The following is a 15,468-nucleotide window of genomic DNA, read 5'->3' as shown; positions in this document are numbered from 1 at the left end:
ATACAGATCAAAGGAAAGAAGTCCCGTGTTACTAATGTAACTGTCTCTAGCCTTCCCAGCACCACCCTGGCTGGCCAGCCCTGCCAGCCTCCCCCATGGCCAGACAGTGTGTGTGGGTCCCGGGAGTGACTCACTCTTTCTCCCAGGCCTGGGCCCTCTGCAGCTTCTCTGTGTCATTGTAGTAATTATTGACAGGGAAGGTAATCACAAGGGCAGTGGCATTGTTGTAGTTTTGATCTAGACAAGAAAAAAAAAGTGTGACATCAAAAAGCAGATTATAAATGTGCAGATCAGATAAATATGAGGAGATCAATCACAACATAGCAAGCTGAGTGACTTCCCGCTGCAGCACAGACCACGGCTCTGATCCCAGGACGATGCGGCGGCCACCTGGCGTGCTCTGTGCAAGGTCAGTACAGGACGAGGACTCCTCTGGCAGTGGGCACCCTTGCCACTCAAGAGGAGTAACTGTTTCCTATCCACACAGCATGTGCGTGGTAGAAATTTCAGAGAGTAGGAAGGTGTTCAATGGAAAGCTGTTCTTTCCTTGTCCAATCTCTTCTCCCAAACTGGGAGCTTCCGTCTGGACACTGCAGCTATCAGAATCTCCCAGGATGTCGCCACGCATGCCCAGGAACATGCTGCTTCTCCCTTCTCACACTAACAGCCACATAAGGCGCTGCACACTGCGTTGGCACACTTTGTGTCTTGGACACTAAGTCCAACAAAAGCTTCCTTATTCTTTTTCTGTTCATGGTATTTTCTGGTATAATTCACTCCTCAATACTGGAACATTTGTGCAGTTTTTAATTACAAAGAATGGCATATAAATATCTCTATCTATAAAATATGTATTTACAGAATCAATTCTTACAAATACGCTCATTAAATCAAACAACTTGCACTTCTAATGTGGCTAAATTCTCCCAAGCTGCCCTTCCAAGAGCCTGTGCTGTTGCTCAGTCCTTCGGTCAAGGGAGATCGACAAGGTACCAGGGCGGATTTCTGGGAAGAGAACAAAACAAGACAAACAACACCTGCCTTTCTGGGGCTTACATTTTAGGAGCCAGTTTATGTTTCCACTCTAGTGGAGAACTTCCCACATTCTTCCTAACAAGGGTTCAAGCAAACCCTTAGGCCTTGGCCAATCCGCAAGGGAGAAACGCTGCCAGGAAAACAAGTCCACATTGCCTCACGTAACTGAAAGCCACTGGAGTTTCTGCACTTTCACACCGCACCCTGTTCCTATGGGTTGCTGATCTTCTTTTTATTTAATTCTTTATATAGTAAGAACTGTTTTCTATCATATATATTACTTCTGTTGTTCGTTTAGTTTCTTCCTTTTAACTGCACTTGCTTGTTCTCCACATATGAATTTAATTTTTTTAAAAGAGTTATTTATTTTTATTGGAAAAGCAGATATACAGAGAGGAGTAAAGACAGAGAGGAAGATCTTGGTTCCCTCCCCAAGTGACTGCAATGGCTGGAGTTGAGCCAATCCGAAGCCAGGAGAAATGAGCTCTTCTGGGTCTCCCACGCGGGTGCAGGGTCCCAAGGCTTTGGGCCGTCCTTGACTGCTTTCCCAGGCCACAAGCAGGGAGCTGGATGGGAAGCAGGGCTTCCGGGATTAGAACGGGCGACCATATGGGATCCCGGCATGTTCAAGGCAAGGACTTTAACCACTACGCTATAGCGCTGGGCCCAACTTTAAATTTTTTACATAGCCAAGTTTGTCCCTCTTTTGTAGCTTCTGGATTTTATGACTTAGAATACTTTAATTATCAGCTTTCTAATCCCCCCCATATTCTATTCATTTTTAATAGTTTTGCTTCTTATACTTTAATATTTGAGCAATGTGGTATTTATCTTTGCAGAAGGAGTATGGTAGAGATCAAGCATAATTTTTTTCCCCAACAGTTACAATGCTGATACCACAGTTTCCCACCCATGAGATACAATGTCTTATTGTATGAGATAATAGATTTTCAATACAGATCACAGCTTCTCTCCTGCCACAGGTGATGCGTCACCACCCCGTTGTATCTAGTACGGTTTGTTCCAAGGTCTGTCAAAGGAATCATCAAAGGGCAAACCAACGGCTCTTCCCACTATCCAAGCGCCCATACTCTTAACTGGCTAGTTTAAAAGAAAAATAAGTCCACCTACTTCCTGCCCTTTCTTTCCCCGCAGTCCGTGGACTGGCTACCTGCATGGTCTGCACATGGACTTTCCGGTCCGGGCTCTTCCTTTACACTGTCTGTGGATGTGCACGCCTGGCGTGCTGCGGGAGATATTCCCAGGCTCTGCCAGCTCCTCTATGGCATGCGTGACCTCAGCAAGCCTAACGCAGCGTGTACGTCCAGAACAAAACCCAAGGCTAAACAAGATACTACATATTTGGGATTCACGGGTAGGGAATTAACAATCAGCAAAATTACCATGGACAGTGAATGACAGAGCAAAGATCACATTATTGGAACACAATAAGTAAATGCTTCTCTTACTTACCATCATAGCCTCCTAGCACAAGCCACGGGAACACTGGGCCACCAAATGTGCCCAGACAAGGGTCATGGAGCAAACTGGTATCGTTCAGAGAGGTAGGAGCCCTGCCAAAAAGTTTGGAAAACCTCCAATTAGAACAAGCCTCTCAACACTGTGAACCTACGCATTTACCCAACATTTAAAAAGGTGGACACTGCTCAGTGTGGGCCCTGAGGTTCCATTGTTGAGTAACTCAGCACTTGCCTTTGGGGGCTCAGAATTACCAGGCAAGAGGCAGGCAGAAACAGGCCCAGGCCATCAACAGGGGAGCGCACAAAGCCGTGCAGGCCCAGGGAACAAACGAAAAAGGGCAAACCACTTCCAAGAACAGATCTCACCAGATCTCTAAGCACATTGGGCGTTCCCTATCAAGGAGGATAAGAGGGCCTTCCATCCGAATATACCGAAGGGAGAAGGACAGGAACTGCAAGAAGTCCTGCCTTAGAACCTCAAGCACCCAGGAAGGGAGCTCCTGAGCCAGGGAACAAGCCTGGGAAGAGAGAGGACAGACGGCGGGGAGCAAAGGATTCAGTGACATGCCAAGTCGTTAGGATTTTTATGCTGGAGGTACTGAGGAATAAATATCCCTTCCTGGGAAAGGGACAGTGTGTGCTGTTGTACAATAACTCAGGTGAGGAAACGGAAGGAAACAGGTATACATTTGGGGCAGTGGTTAAGCTGCCTAAGGTGGAACTAACTCTGTGGCACAGTGGGACAAGCTGTGGCATGCAACACTGGCACCCCATATTGGAGTACTGCTTTGATTCCTGGCTGTTCTGCTTCTGATCCAACTGACTGCTAATGCATCTATGAAGGAAGCGGAGGGTGACCCAAGTACTGGAACTCTGTCCGCTTTGTAGGAGACCAGGATGGAGTTCCTTCCTGGCCTCAGACTGGCCCAGACCTGAATGCTGCAGTCATATAGGAAGTGAACCAGCAGATGGGAGATATCTTTCTTAATAAATAAAAGGGTGCTACTTGGGCTGTTCACATTTCTTGACAGTATGCTGGATCTGGGTCCAAGCCCCTTCTTTTCCCACCCAGCTCTGTGTCAACAACCTGAGTTCATGCCAACCAGACTGTAAACACAGAGCGAGTTCCTCTCCTGACTTTGGCTGGGCTCAGGTTTGGCTATTTTGGGCATCTGGGGAGTGACGCGGTACATGGAAGACATCTGTCCCTGTCTGTCTCTCAAATGAAATTAAAAAAAAAAAAAGAGGAAGGAGTGCAATCGGAAGTCTGTGCAACGGTGCAATAAGAGACTCCCGGCAGAGGAGTCTTGCAGAGGGAAGCAGCACCCGAGAGCAGATCACCCAGAGCCGCTTGGGGTGTTTAGGAGGGCTCCTGCATGAAGCCGCCCTCAGAGCTTCAGGAGAGGCGCTCAGATGTTGGCGGTCTGGAACCTGCAGCCAAAGGCAGAGCCCAAGTGACAGCCTGGAGAGGTCAGTCAGAGGTCAAGATCCACCAGGACAACACTAGGTGCATGAAGAGGAGGAGCAGTACAGGAACAAAGCTGCATGTCCGAGAACTGGCAGACGTTGATGGGAGTAAATGACATGCAGGACGGCGATGGGGTGGGTCCGGGCCAGGCTAGGCTCTGGCTAGGCTGAGGCTGCCATTCCAGCAGGACCTCTGGGTACTACAGTGGGAGGGCGAGGAAACTGGAGAGCTGGAGACAGGTCCAAGATCACAGGACCATAACACTGTGACTGCACGTCAAGCACAACTAAATCATTTGGCTTCAACTCCCCTGTGGCTCCCCTGTACTGTCTACCCTCTCAAGACTCTGGTCTATGAGACAGGCATTTGGCATTACATGTGGGGCACCTGCCGCGCACATTAGAGTTCCTACACTTGAAACCCAATTCGAATTCGAATTTCCTACTAACATACACTCTGGGAGGTTGCTCAAGTCTGTGGGTCTCTGTAGGAGAGCTGAACTGAATCTCTGACTCCTGCTTTGGCCTGGTCCAGCCCCAGAGGCTGTGGGCACTGGAGGAGTGAACCAATAGATAGAAGATACTGTCCCAATCAAATAAAATAGCAACAATGATGAGTATAACTCATGGTTTTAGCGGTGACACCCCTGAAGTGGAGTGAAAGTGCCCAAGCTGCCTGAAGTCACAGCTGAGCAGCACAGAGGCCTCACAGTCACAGGAGTCCCCAGAACCAGAGGCCAGAGAGCTTGGCTCTTGAGCAATGCACTCAAGGATGACAAGGAATCACTTCCCTATTTTTCAGGAAAAACAGCCACTGTGGCTTTTCAAATGAGCAAAACACTGTCCCCAAGCCAGATCCAAAACATTTAGGGGCAGCAGGCCCATGCTGTTACGGCCCTATTCCCACCATGGGGACAACTCTGAATATCTCCCTGCAGGCTGCCCAGCCAGACATGCCTGAGGGAGCAGGCAGCAGGGCCTTCCAACTGCTGACCCTGTTACCACTGCTTCTGGGGACAGAATGTGCGTTAAACACAATCTCATATGACTGAAGGTAATGAGAAAAACCATGACAGGGTTCTTTCTGTAACTCTCAGGATGGGTGTGTTATATGAAACCGAGTGTTACCAGTCCAGGTAGGAGCCAAGGGGTGAGAGAAACCTGCTCTCCTGGACTTCACACCACAGAACCTTCCACCCTAAGGCCTTCGCACTTACTGCCTGCTCTGCTTGGCACACTTACCCCTGGAATGTCCACAGGTTCCTTCTTTTCCTTTCCCCTTTCTCCACTCTGAAGTAATACATCCACTCTGTCCTTCTCTGATATGAGCACATATATTTGCTCATTGTCTGTCTCCCTATACTAGGATGTAAGCATGGCGGGGGAGGCCGGGCTCCATTTGCTCACTGCTGGACCTCTAAGCACCACGGGTAATAGAAGCAACAGCAGGTGTCCACATGTGGGCAGGCCCATCAACACCTGTCCCCTTGCCACTCACCGGACACAGTACAGAAAGTGCGTGTGGTAATCAGCATACACAAAGAAGTCGTCCCCTTTTGTGTTGTCCAGCACAGAATGGCTGTTCTGGAAGTAATTTAACACACTCAGGATGGTGCAGTTCTTGTTGTACGGAGCGAGAGGGGCCAAGCAGATGTCTTGGAGAGTCACTGTCTCATTGTTGTAAGATGCAGTAATGTTCTCTATTGCTGTCTGCAAGTCAAGAACCTGAAAAACAATATTAAAAGTGAGCAAACTCAAAGGCGCCGGGCTTTGCTTGGGTACTACCTGAGCAGCAGCGCCCCAAGTGGTGAGAAGTCAAAGAGCTCCAGGATCCCTTCAGAAATCGAGACCCATGCACGCCCTGTTCCTCCTGTACAATGCTGCCGTGCAACTTAGGTACATGTTTTCACATACTTCCAACCATCTCCGGATGATTCTTAAAAGAAAGCTATGGTTCCTTTACTCCATGGAATACTACTAAGCTATTAAAACAAAAATGCAATGCAGTTCTTTGTGGCCAAATGGGCCCAACTGGAAACCATTATGTTGAGGGAAATGAGCCAATACCAAAAGGTTAGATACCACATGTTTGCCTTAATTTAAGATGAAATGATATCAATCTGAAAAACAGTACCTGTAAACTGTAATACCATTTCAACCCCCAAAAGCATGTATCTCATGCAGTAAGATATTGTGAAGTAACCAATGAACCAACAATCAGTGTGAGTGAGACTGCTTATGATCTACATCACAAAACTGTAAAACCTAATATACTTTTAAGACCCTATGCTACTCGGAAATGGGGCGAGAGAGCAGAGAAATCTTCCATCTCCTTAGAATGTGTGAGGAAGACATGAAGTATAACCTATCAGGAACATAACAGGTAACTTATAGACAACAGACTCAAATCAGCATTAGACAATAGTAAAACTACAAAGACATACAGGGGGAATCAAGAGCGATCCCGACAACTTCTTAACAGGAAGTCATATGCACAGAGCAGGGGGGGACCAGAGTGGAGCAGGGGGACAGGAGGAGGCTTATATCCCAACCTTGGAGACTCCTGGATCCTCACCAAGGACTATTAGTATGGGCACCAAGCATTACATTCAACTGCCAAGGAGACCACAGGGAACTGGAATGCCTTCGGAGGCTTAGAACTCTGAGGTCATCCACTCCCGTCTGGATCTACCACACGGGATGGAAGAAGCCCAAACCCTTCCTTGCAGGATCCAAGGTCATCGGAACAGTAAGCTTCCTTCAGGACGAGAGAGAGGGGCTTTCTCTGGTCCTCACTTAGTTCCAACTTTGGATCCCCACCCTTACAACGACCATCAGGGTTGCTACGGAGCCCCCCACCCCAAAACACACTCACACACACACGCACGCACGCACACAAATTGGAATAGATAGACAGAGAACAAAGAAAGCTTGGAACCAGACAGGAAACAGCGTGGACTCACAGTAACTGTTACTCCTCAGTAAGGTATTGAAGATTTCTCTGCATACCCCTCCTAAAACTGTTCTGCACCTCAACTGTTCACATATGCCTTGTTAGAGTTATAAGCCAGTTCAGACTACCCCAAAATCTGCCAAGTTCAGCAAAATTAAGCTTCAACACTATAAACTGCCAAATGCTAAAATGAAAATAGACACGAGACAGCTGAATAGTACCCTATAGCCATTTTAAGGTGTACAGCAGCCTGTTTTGTGTATAAACTAAAATTGAAATGTCAATGAAGTAGTCACAGGATGTGGTTAAGAATCTGTATTTTTTTAAAAACATATTTGTTACTCAATACCATGTCAAATAATTCCATAATGTTGTAAATTGATGTTGATGTTATGGCCTTTAATGGATCGGGATGATATTCTGCCAGCTCTGCTTTCAGACCAGAGATGGTCTCCCCAAGAAACCGTTGAATTTATCTGGACAATAAGATGCTGGACTCTACGCTTGCAATGAAAGAATCTTGACTGAATTTGAACTGTAATATTGCAACAAGGTGGCGGAATCCACCATGGGGGGAGGGGATGAGGAGGGGATGGGGGAACCCAAGCCTATGAGACATAGTGCAATTTAATCAATATAAAAATATTTAAAATATTAAAAAAAAAAAAACAGCACAGGGCCTGGCGCATAGTGGTTAAAAGTCCTTGCCTTGCACACGCCAGGATCCCATATGGTCACTGGTTTTAATCCTGGCGGCCCTGCTTCCCATCCAGCTCCCTGCTTGTGACGTGGGAAAGCAGCCAAGGATGGCCCCCCCAAATCATTGGGACCCTGCACCCACGTGGGAGACACGGAAGAGCTCCTGGCTTTGGATTGGCTCAGCTCCAACCACTGCGGTCACTTGGGGAGTGAATCATTGGACGGAAGATCTTTTTCTCTGTCTCTCCTCCTCCTGTCTCTCTCTCCTCCTCTGACTTTCCAATAAAAATAAATAAGTCTTAAAAAACAAAAAGACAGTGCAAATGCTATGGAAATAATGGCTAAAACTATATTTGCTGTCTTTGGATTCGGTGTCTGTGGGTATGTAGAGCTGACTATATTTGGGGAAAATGTGCTCTAAGCTTAGGGACAGCATAAAGGCACATCACAGTAAAATACCGGAAACTGGGGGGAAAGATCCAGTCTAGGAGCGTCTAAGAGCAGGGAACACTGGCCACACAGCCCCCTCCTCGTTTCTCCAGCAGCAATCAGCAGAGTGCACAGCAAGGTGCCTGGACTTCCTGGCACCCCAGGCTAACAGCACACTTTCCAGCGCCTTGCTGTGTGCTGAGACACTGACAGACTCATGTCATCCCTAACAGAGGACACACTCCTGGAGGTCAAGAGCCATGCAGGGCATCTACTGCAGTGAGCTGGGGCAAAGCAGCAGTCTCTGGGTGAACACATCCACTAAAGGCAAGAATGGAGGTGGTGTCCGCACAGGGTCTGCTCTCCACGGAGAGTATGACAGGCACAGCAATAGAAACCTCAGGCGCTTTTATAAAACAGACTCATGGATCTCATCCCACCTGAAGGCCAAGAGCTCATGCTTGGGTCAGGATGAGCTCACTACTGTGCAATCGACTGGAAACTGATCTCTTCACCAGGCCTTGCGTGGAGTAAAGGGCTTGCTCCCTTTAGGACCTTGCATGTCATTTTCAATTAGCTGGAAAATTTGGTGTTATTATTATACCTTGACATCCAGCCCGAATTTACATCAAGTGAAACCACCAGGTCCCCCAGGATGACTTTTTTTGTGTAGATTACCTGGTGCAGAATCTGTTTGTCAAGCGGTGGTCCGAAGGGTACATCAGCACCTGAGGGGTACGGCTGATAGATGTGCTTGTCCGTGTGGGGGGCCTGGATGATGAGCTGCTCAGTTCGGAAGAAAGGCCCAAAGTGTGCATCAAAGTACTCTTTCTCCAGGCGGGCCTGGCTATTGGGGGCCGACCACAGCTGGACTGGGTTGGTGGTGACCTGGACATACAACAGGCCCGAAGAACATGCAGCGATGAAGACAAGCGAGAGGAAGATGACGCAGCCGGGGTTTCGGACACAGAAGGCTCCCCAGCGAGTGAACAATCGCCTCAAACAGCCCTCAAATGCTGCACCCAGCAGGTCGCAGCAGGACGCCTCCCCTGGAAGGGCGGGAGAGGAAGGGAGGGTGGAGGTTAAGAGCCAAGCCATCCCTGAAAGTTGGAACAGGGAAACCATTAGCTACCGAGGCACGTGCCAGGAGCTGAGCCCACCTGCAGACACACCCCGGACCCACCTCCCCATTCTTGGTTGGGCCCTACTCAGCAAGACAACACTTTGTGGCTGCCCACCGTAAAACCTGTTCTTGCCTCACAGAGCAGCCTCTGAGAAGCAGAGCTCTGTCACCTGCCCAGCCAGGTGCGCTCCCTGGCCCTGCCGCATTGCCCCTGCTATGCCTCTGAGGCTCTTATCACAATCCTGGTTATCTGAATGCTGTCATTAATGACTCTGAGCTGTGCTGCAAAGGTAAGGGGCATGTCTGCCCTGATCACAGCTGTATCCTTGGCACTGCCTCACCCAGAACAGGGACGTAAACACTGGCTGGGTAAATGAAGACCCTTGGGCCAAGGCTACCATTGTTTCTGGAAAAATACACCTACCTTTGTCACTGGCATTAACAGAGAAAGCTATGTTGCTATCAATAGGCGTGTACTCGGACACAAAGTACCGTTTTCTGCAAAATAAAAGCACAAGAGTGGCATTAGTGGGCTTTGGCACAGTGAGGCTGTGACATCCCTACAATGCCATTAACATCTCCTCAAGTCTTTCTCCTCTCCACCTGTTGCCTTCATTCCCCCTACATTTTCTTGCTCTGGATGTCTCTGCTCATCAGCTTGAAGAGACCTCACTGGCATTTAAAACTGTGAGGTCCCTTTAAAAACACACCATCCTCGCCATCAGCAACAGGCACCTGGCGTGCCTGCACCTTGCATCCTGACACCGTGCTGCAGTGGAGCGAGGGGGTGCTTCTCGCCAACAAGCCTGGTCCCTGGGTAAGTCTGGGCTACAGCACGGAAAAGGGCACAGGGATCAAATGGAAAGGACTGCAGCCCAAGCTGGAAATACTGGGACAAGAAAACAAATGTTGGGATTGGATAGAACCCACAGAATAAATAAAAGGTTCATGATTAAACAACAGAACAAACACAAGCATGAGGGAGAAGGGGGAGCCCCTAGTCCAGCACTCTGCGTGGTAAACACACAGAGACTAAGCACACCACCACAGGGCCAACAGCACAGTAACAGGTGCAGATAGGGGCTGCCATGCTACAATCTGTGGGTGATGCTTTGAGGAGGAACCAAAGTCTGGCACAGTCTCAAAACATCCTTTTTCAAAAGATTTAACTACAAAGGGAAAATCCCAGAGGAGGCTCTGGGCTCCTGGCTTTGGATCAGCTCAGCTCCAGCTGTTGTGGCCACTTGGGGAGTGAATCAATGGATGGAAGATCTTCTGTCTCTCCTCCTCTCTGTGTATCTGACTTTCCAATAAAAATTAAAAACAAAATCTTGGGCCTGGCGCCGTGGTCTAGCAGCTAAAAGTCCTCGTTGTGAACACTCCGGGATCCCATATGGGCACTGGTTCTAATCCCGGCAGCTCTACTTCCCATCCAGCTCCCTGCTTGTGGCCTGGGAAAGCAGCAGAGGACAGCCCAAAACCTTGGGACTCTGCACCTGTGTGGGACACCTGGAAAAAGTTCCTAGTTCCTGGCACAGCACCGACCGTTGTGGTCACTTGGGGAGTGAATCATTGGATGAAAGATCTTCCTCTCTGTCTCTCCTCCTCTTTGTATATGTATATCTGACTTTCCAATAAAAATTAAAAGTAATTCTTTAAAAAAAATAAAATCTTAAAAAAAAAAGTAAAAACAGTTCATATCACAACAGAGAAACCCAGCAGATGCCACAGGGTCATGGTTAGTTACCAGTAAGGACACACTCTACCACCAAGAACCTGATGCTGTGATGCACTAAGACATAACAGCACATCTGGGATGTCCTTGCCAGAACACCAGAGGAAGCCCAGCTGAAGGACAGGCTGCACAACAACTGATGGGACTCATCAGGGGAGCAACGGCCATAAGAGAAGGGACTGAGGAACAGCCACAGGCTGCAGGGGCAGATGAACCGGAAGTGATTATGCATGGGCCTGAACAGAAAAAGAGCATCAGAGGAAAAACTGGGGACAGCTGAATCAAGGTTGTGGTTCAGCAAATATCACACCACTGCTTTTTTCACGGTTTTCATAAATGTACTATGAGCTCTGCAAGGTGTTACATTAGATGAAGATGGCAAAGGAGAGACACCAATTCCATCATTTTGGCAACTTTTTAGTAAATCCAAGATTCCAAAGTTTTTTTTTTTTTTTTTAAACAATACTGGGGCCAGCACCACAGCACAGTAGGCTAAACTTCAGCCGGCGTCCCAGCAGCATCCCATAGAGGCGCCAGTTAGTGTCTGGCTGCTCCATTTCAGATCCAGCCCCCTGCTTATGGCTGGGGAAAGCAATAGAAGATGGCACAAGTCCTTGGGTGCCTGCACCCACGTGGGAGACCCCGAGGAAGCTCCTGGCTCCTGGCTTCGGCTCGCCTCTGCTCCGGCTGTTGCAGTTATTTGGGGAGTGAACCAGCAGACGGATGATCTCTCTCTGTCTTTCTTCTCTTTGTAGCTCTGCCTTTCAAACAAACAAAAAAAACAAACAAACAAAATACAAACCTACTGTCCTAAACAAAAGGCAAGTATCTAAAAGGGCTAGAGTACTATGTTCGATGAGATCTGAATCGGATGTGATCAAAGAAGCACGACTGGGTGGGTAACACACTAACTTCTAGTGTTTAAATCTCCACAAGCCTCGACTGCTTACAGTTGAGCTACAGGACAATGTGATTGGTAGGATCACATTGATGAGGGTATGTTTCCTGCTCTAATTAGCCAGTAATCTGCCCAGTGAAATCTGAAAGGGTCACCAGGATAACCTGGCTCTTCTTTGGTCCTGGACAAATAGAACTGCTTACCTGTAGCACCACACAGCGAAAAACATTCCAAAAAACACAAACAAGAACGCCATGTAGGTGATCCACATGATGACATACATGGCGTCCAGACCCCAGATCCTCCAGGGTACGGGAGGTGGTGGGGGCTGGGGCTTGGGGCCGCACATGGCAGAGCAGTCCTGGCAGCTGCAGGGTGCCGTGACCTCATCCACCGCCTCATTGCAGCCTTTGGTGGCATTATTCATGGGCTCCATGCCGGAGACTGGGAGATCTGCAGGAAACAATTCAGGGGAGAGCTCAATAAACATATTAACACCTTTGTATTAAAGTACACAAAAGCCCAACAACCAGCCCTCTGGAACACAGCCCAGGAGGAGAGAGGGGGTGGCAGCTTTTGTTCAGCTGTTTTACTTACTGCTTCATCTTGTGGTTTAAGTCATCGTGATGACTCTTCAGTCTAATATTTTGCTGCTGTTACCCAGGTATATTATACACCAAAGAAAACCTTCTGTCTTCAGCTACATCTCACCTTCACTCTAAGGAGTGAGGCTAGTACTGAGATCTGAAGAGGCCTCTATAGCATTCCAGCCTCATAAATAAATCAGTAAAATAAAACCTATCCCCATCTTATTCTTTGAATTTTATAGAAAACTGTAAGACAATTCTGCATTCTTCCCTTCCCACTCGCAGCCCTCCTTCAATTAACCAGAGCAGGCTAACTGCTCTTAGTGGCCTCCCTCAGAAGACACCCAAGGGACCAGGCACCTGGATTCAGCTTCCTGCTGCAGACGACGGTGCTTTTGGCTTAAAAATATCACAAACTCAACCTGGAAGTTGGTATGCCTACCTGAAAAAATGGGAGTGATGGTAAAAGGTGCCTGTCCGTTGTCCTTATTGAACATGTACTCGATCCAGTTGGTGGCATTGCAGGCACTGGCGTCCTTCCCACACAGGAGGCCCAGAGCCTTGTCATTACTTGAGGGGGCCTCTACATCCCGGCAGGCGTTGTACATGGCTAGGAGAGGAAGGCCAAAGGGAAGAGATGGAGACACTGCTTGCACTGACTCAGATGCCTGCTTTAATTCACTGGACCAGACCTTTCGCAAAGCCCTTTGCCTGGGAAGGGCAAACTCCCTAAGCACTGCTGTCACACGGTGGGCAGTGAACACTCTGTCCAGAGGGGAGTCTTTCCCCTGCAATGGCCTGTAGCCCTGTGAACCATGGGCCAGGTCACATTTCAAAGTCAGGTCCCCTAGTAGTTCAGGACGCCTGCCCCCAATGCTTAGAAAAACACTCTAGGGTTCAGGAAGGAGAAACCGGAACCTCAGGATGCTTTTGGCAATGACGCAGGTTCCAGAAAACCTCTGCAGAAAGACTTAGCAGGGGAAGCCTGGGGCTTGCAGAGAAACTGGCTGTATGGTATAGACTGTGCGTGGATGAACCAAGCACTGCTCCTCCGTGGTTTTACTTTAGTAACACGGTGACAGCAAACCACCTCAGGGTCACAGCAGTAATGCTAAGCACAGGAGAAAGCAGTGGGAACGTGTCCCAACCCAGCTGCTTCCAGGCACTCACCCCAGCTTGCAAGCACCTGCCCAGGAGCTCCCTCCTGAAGCTTCATGGGGACACTCATGCACGCAGTCCGTTTCGCCCACCCTCCTGGAAGGCAGGTTAGCTGGGAATTCGCTGAACATTGAATATATCTATTACCCCATGCTTTCTGCTCTCAGTCTTGGAGGCTAACAAAGCCTCCAGTTCTGTCTTTTCAAGTTGATTCCCATTTTTATATCATCCATAATATGGGTTTTTTCTAAGCTATAGATTCCTTTTCATAAGATAGCTTTATTGAGATGTAATTCACATACAATTTATCCACTTAAAGTATACGATCCAGTGGATTTTACCACATGCATAAATACGTGCAGCCATCACCACAGGACTTTGAAGGTGAATACATGAATTTGCAATTTTAGGACATTTGCAGTGGCTCAGAAAGAAACCCTGGACTACCTAGCCATGGTCCCAACTGCCCTGTCTTCCACAGCTCTGACAAGCATACATCTCTCACACACACATCAACAGGCTTCCTCTATTTGGGACATCTGATCTGAATGGACTCATAGCATTCGACCTACATTCGGTCTTCGTTCCTGGCTTCCCACAGGCAGCATCAGTCTTCAAGGGTTAATGTGTTAGAGACATGTGTTAGTACTCTACTTTTTCCCTACTAAGATTTTTATTTATTTATTTGAAAGACAAAGCAACAGAGTCAAGAGACAGACCTTCCAGCTGCTGGTTCATGCTCAAAAGGCCCTAGCCAGGTCTGGGCTAGGCTGAAGGCAGGAAGCAGGAACTCCATTCAAGTCTACCTTGGGGGCAGGAACCCAAGCACTTGGGTCATTATTTGGTACTGGGATCAGAAGTAAGCTAGTAGGGATTCTGGCTTTGTAAACAATGGCTTAACTCACTGTGCCACATCATACTGACACACTAAATACTGCCTACCTACATATCAGTTAATGCTTATCTGGGCTGTTTTTAACAAATGGCTACTAGTAGTAACACTGTTATGAATAGCTGGGTATATTTTATGTGAACCTATGCTTGTATTTCTCAAATGAGTACAATTTCTGGTTCATTTGGCAACTTAATTTTAATGTTTTCAGAAGTTGCCAACTGTGTCCCAAAGTGGCTGTACCATTTTACATCCCCACCAGCAGTTAGTGAGGTTCCAACCTCTCTAAAGCCTGGGATTTTGACTCTAACCGCTCTGGTCAGTTAAGAAATGGCAACTCACTGTGGTCCGTCCTGATTGGCATTTCAGGATTAGTAATGCTGAACATCTTTCCAAGAGTTTATGAATCATTTAGATACCTTTCCTGGGGAAAATATACACATTCTTCGCTTCTTTTAAACCGGATTGTCTATTTACTTGTTGAGTTGTAAGAGTTTTTAATATATTGTAAATACAAGTCCCTTTTAGAATATGTAATTTGTGAATATTTTCCTATCTTTTCTGTCCTTTGGAGCACAGCTTATTCTTTTCAAAAAAATACTGATCTGTAAGGTAGGGTGACAACGAGAAAGGCAGGTAATGAGACCATCTGTGCCCTAGTTCACTCTCCAAATGCCCACATCAGCCAGGAGCCAGGAACTTGATCAGTCACTCACAGAGGTGGCAAGGACTCAAGTACTTCAGCTGACCCTGAGGATGATTGGCAGGAAGGTGAGTGAAAGCACAGAGCAGCCAGGACTTACAGCAGTCACTCTGAGACAGGACCTAACCCTCTTACACAAGGCTTAGCCCTGCCATGCCACAGTGCCTGCCAAGTTGTGTTGTAATTTCATTTTACTGGAGCCCAGATTGTCTTCATTTTGTTGTTGTTGTTCATGCTTTTTTTTTTTTTTAAATCCATTGCCAAACTGAAGTTCATCAAGACTTTCCCTTACATTTTCTTCTAAGTCT

At 47.6% G+C, this 15,468-nt stretch overlaps 1 protein-coding gene across 1 annotated transcript in view; it reads right to left on the bottom strand.

Moving 5' to 3' along the window:
- Window positions 1-15,468, bottom strand: part of NPC1 (NPC intracellular cholesterol transporter 1) — a 47,667-nt gene that overhangs the window by 12,737 nt on the left and 19,462 nt on the right. Inside the window, exons 5-11 of the mRNA XM_004579601.3 lie at window positions 12,850-13,017; window positions 12,024-12,273; window positions 9,612-9,685; window positions 8,743-9,113; window positions 5,482-5,708; window positions 2,509-2,609; window positions 135-237 (exon numbers count right to left, since the gene is read on the bottom strand). Of these exons, the coding sequence (XP_004579658.2) occupies window positions 135-237; window positions 2,509-2,609; window positions 5,482-5,708; window positions 8,743-9,113; window positions 9,612-9,685; window positions 12,024-12,273; window positions 12,850-13,017 (1,294 nt within the window). The remainder of the gene's footprint in view (window positions 1-134; window positions 238-2,508; window positions 2,610-5,481; window positions 5,709-8,742; window positions 9,114-9,611; window positions 9,686-12,023; window positions 12,274-12,849; window positions 13,018-15,468) is intronic.

The sequence above is a fragment of the Ochotona princeps genome, chromosome 18 (genome assembly GCF_030435755.1).
Source record: "Ochotona princeps isolate mOchPri1 chromosome 18, mOchPri1.hap1, whole genome shotgun sequence".
Lineage (NCBI taxonomy): Eukaryota > Metazoa > Chordata > Mammalia > Lagomorpha > Ochotonidae > Ochotona > Ochotona princeps.
This window is presented reverse-complemented; position numbering and strand designations above follow the sequence as displayed.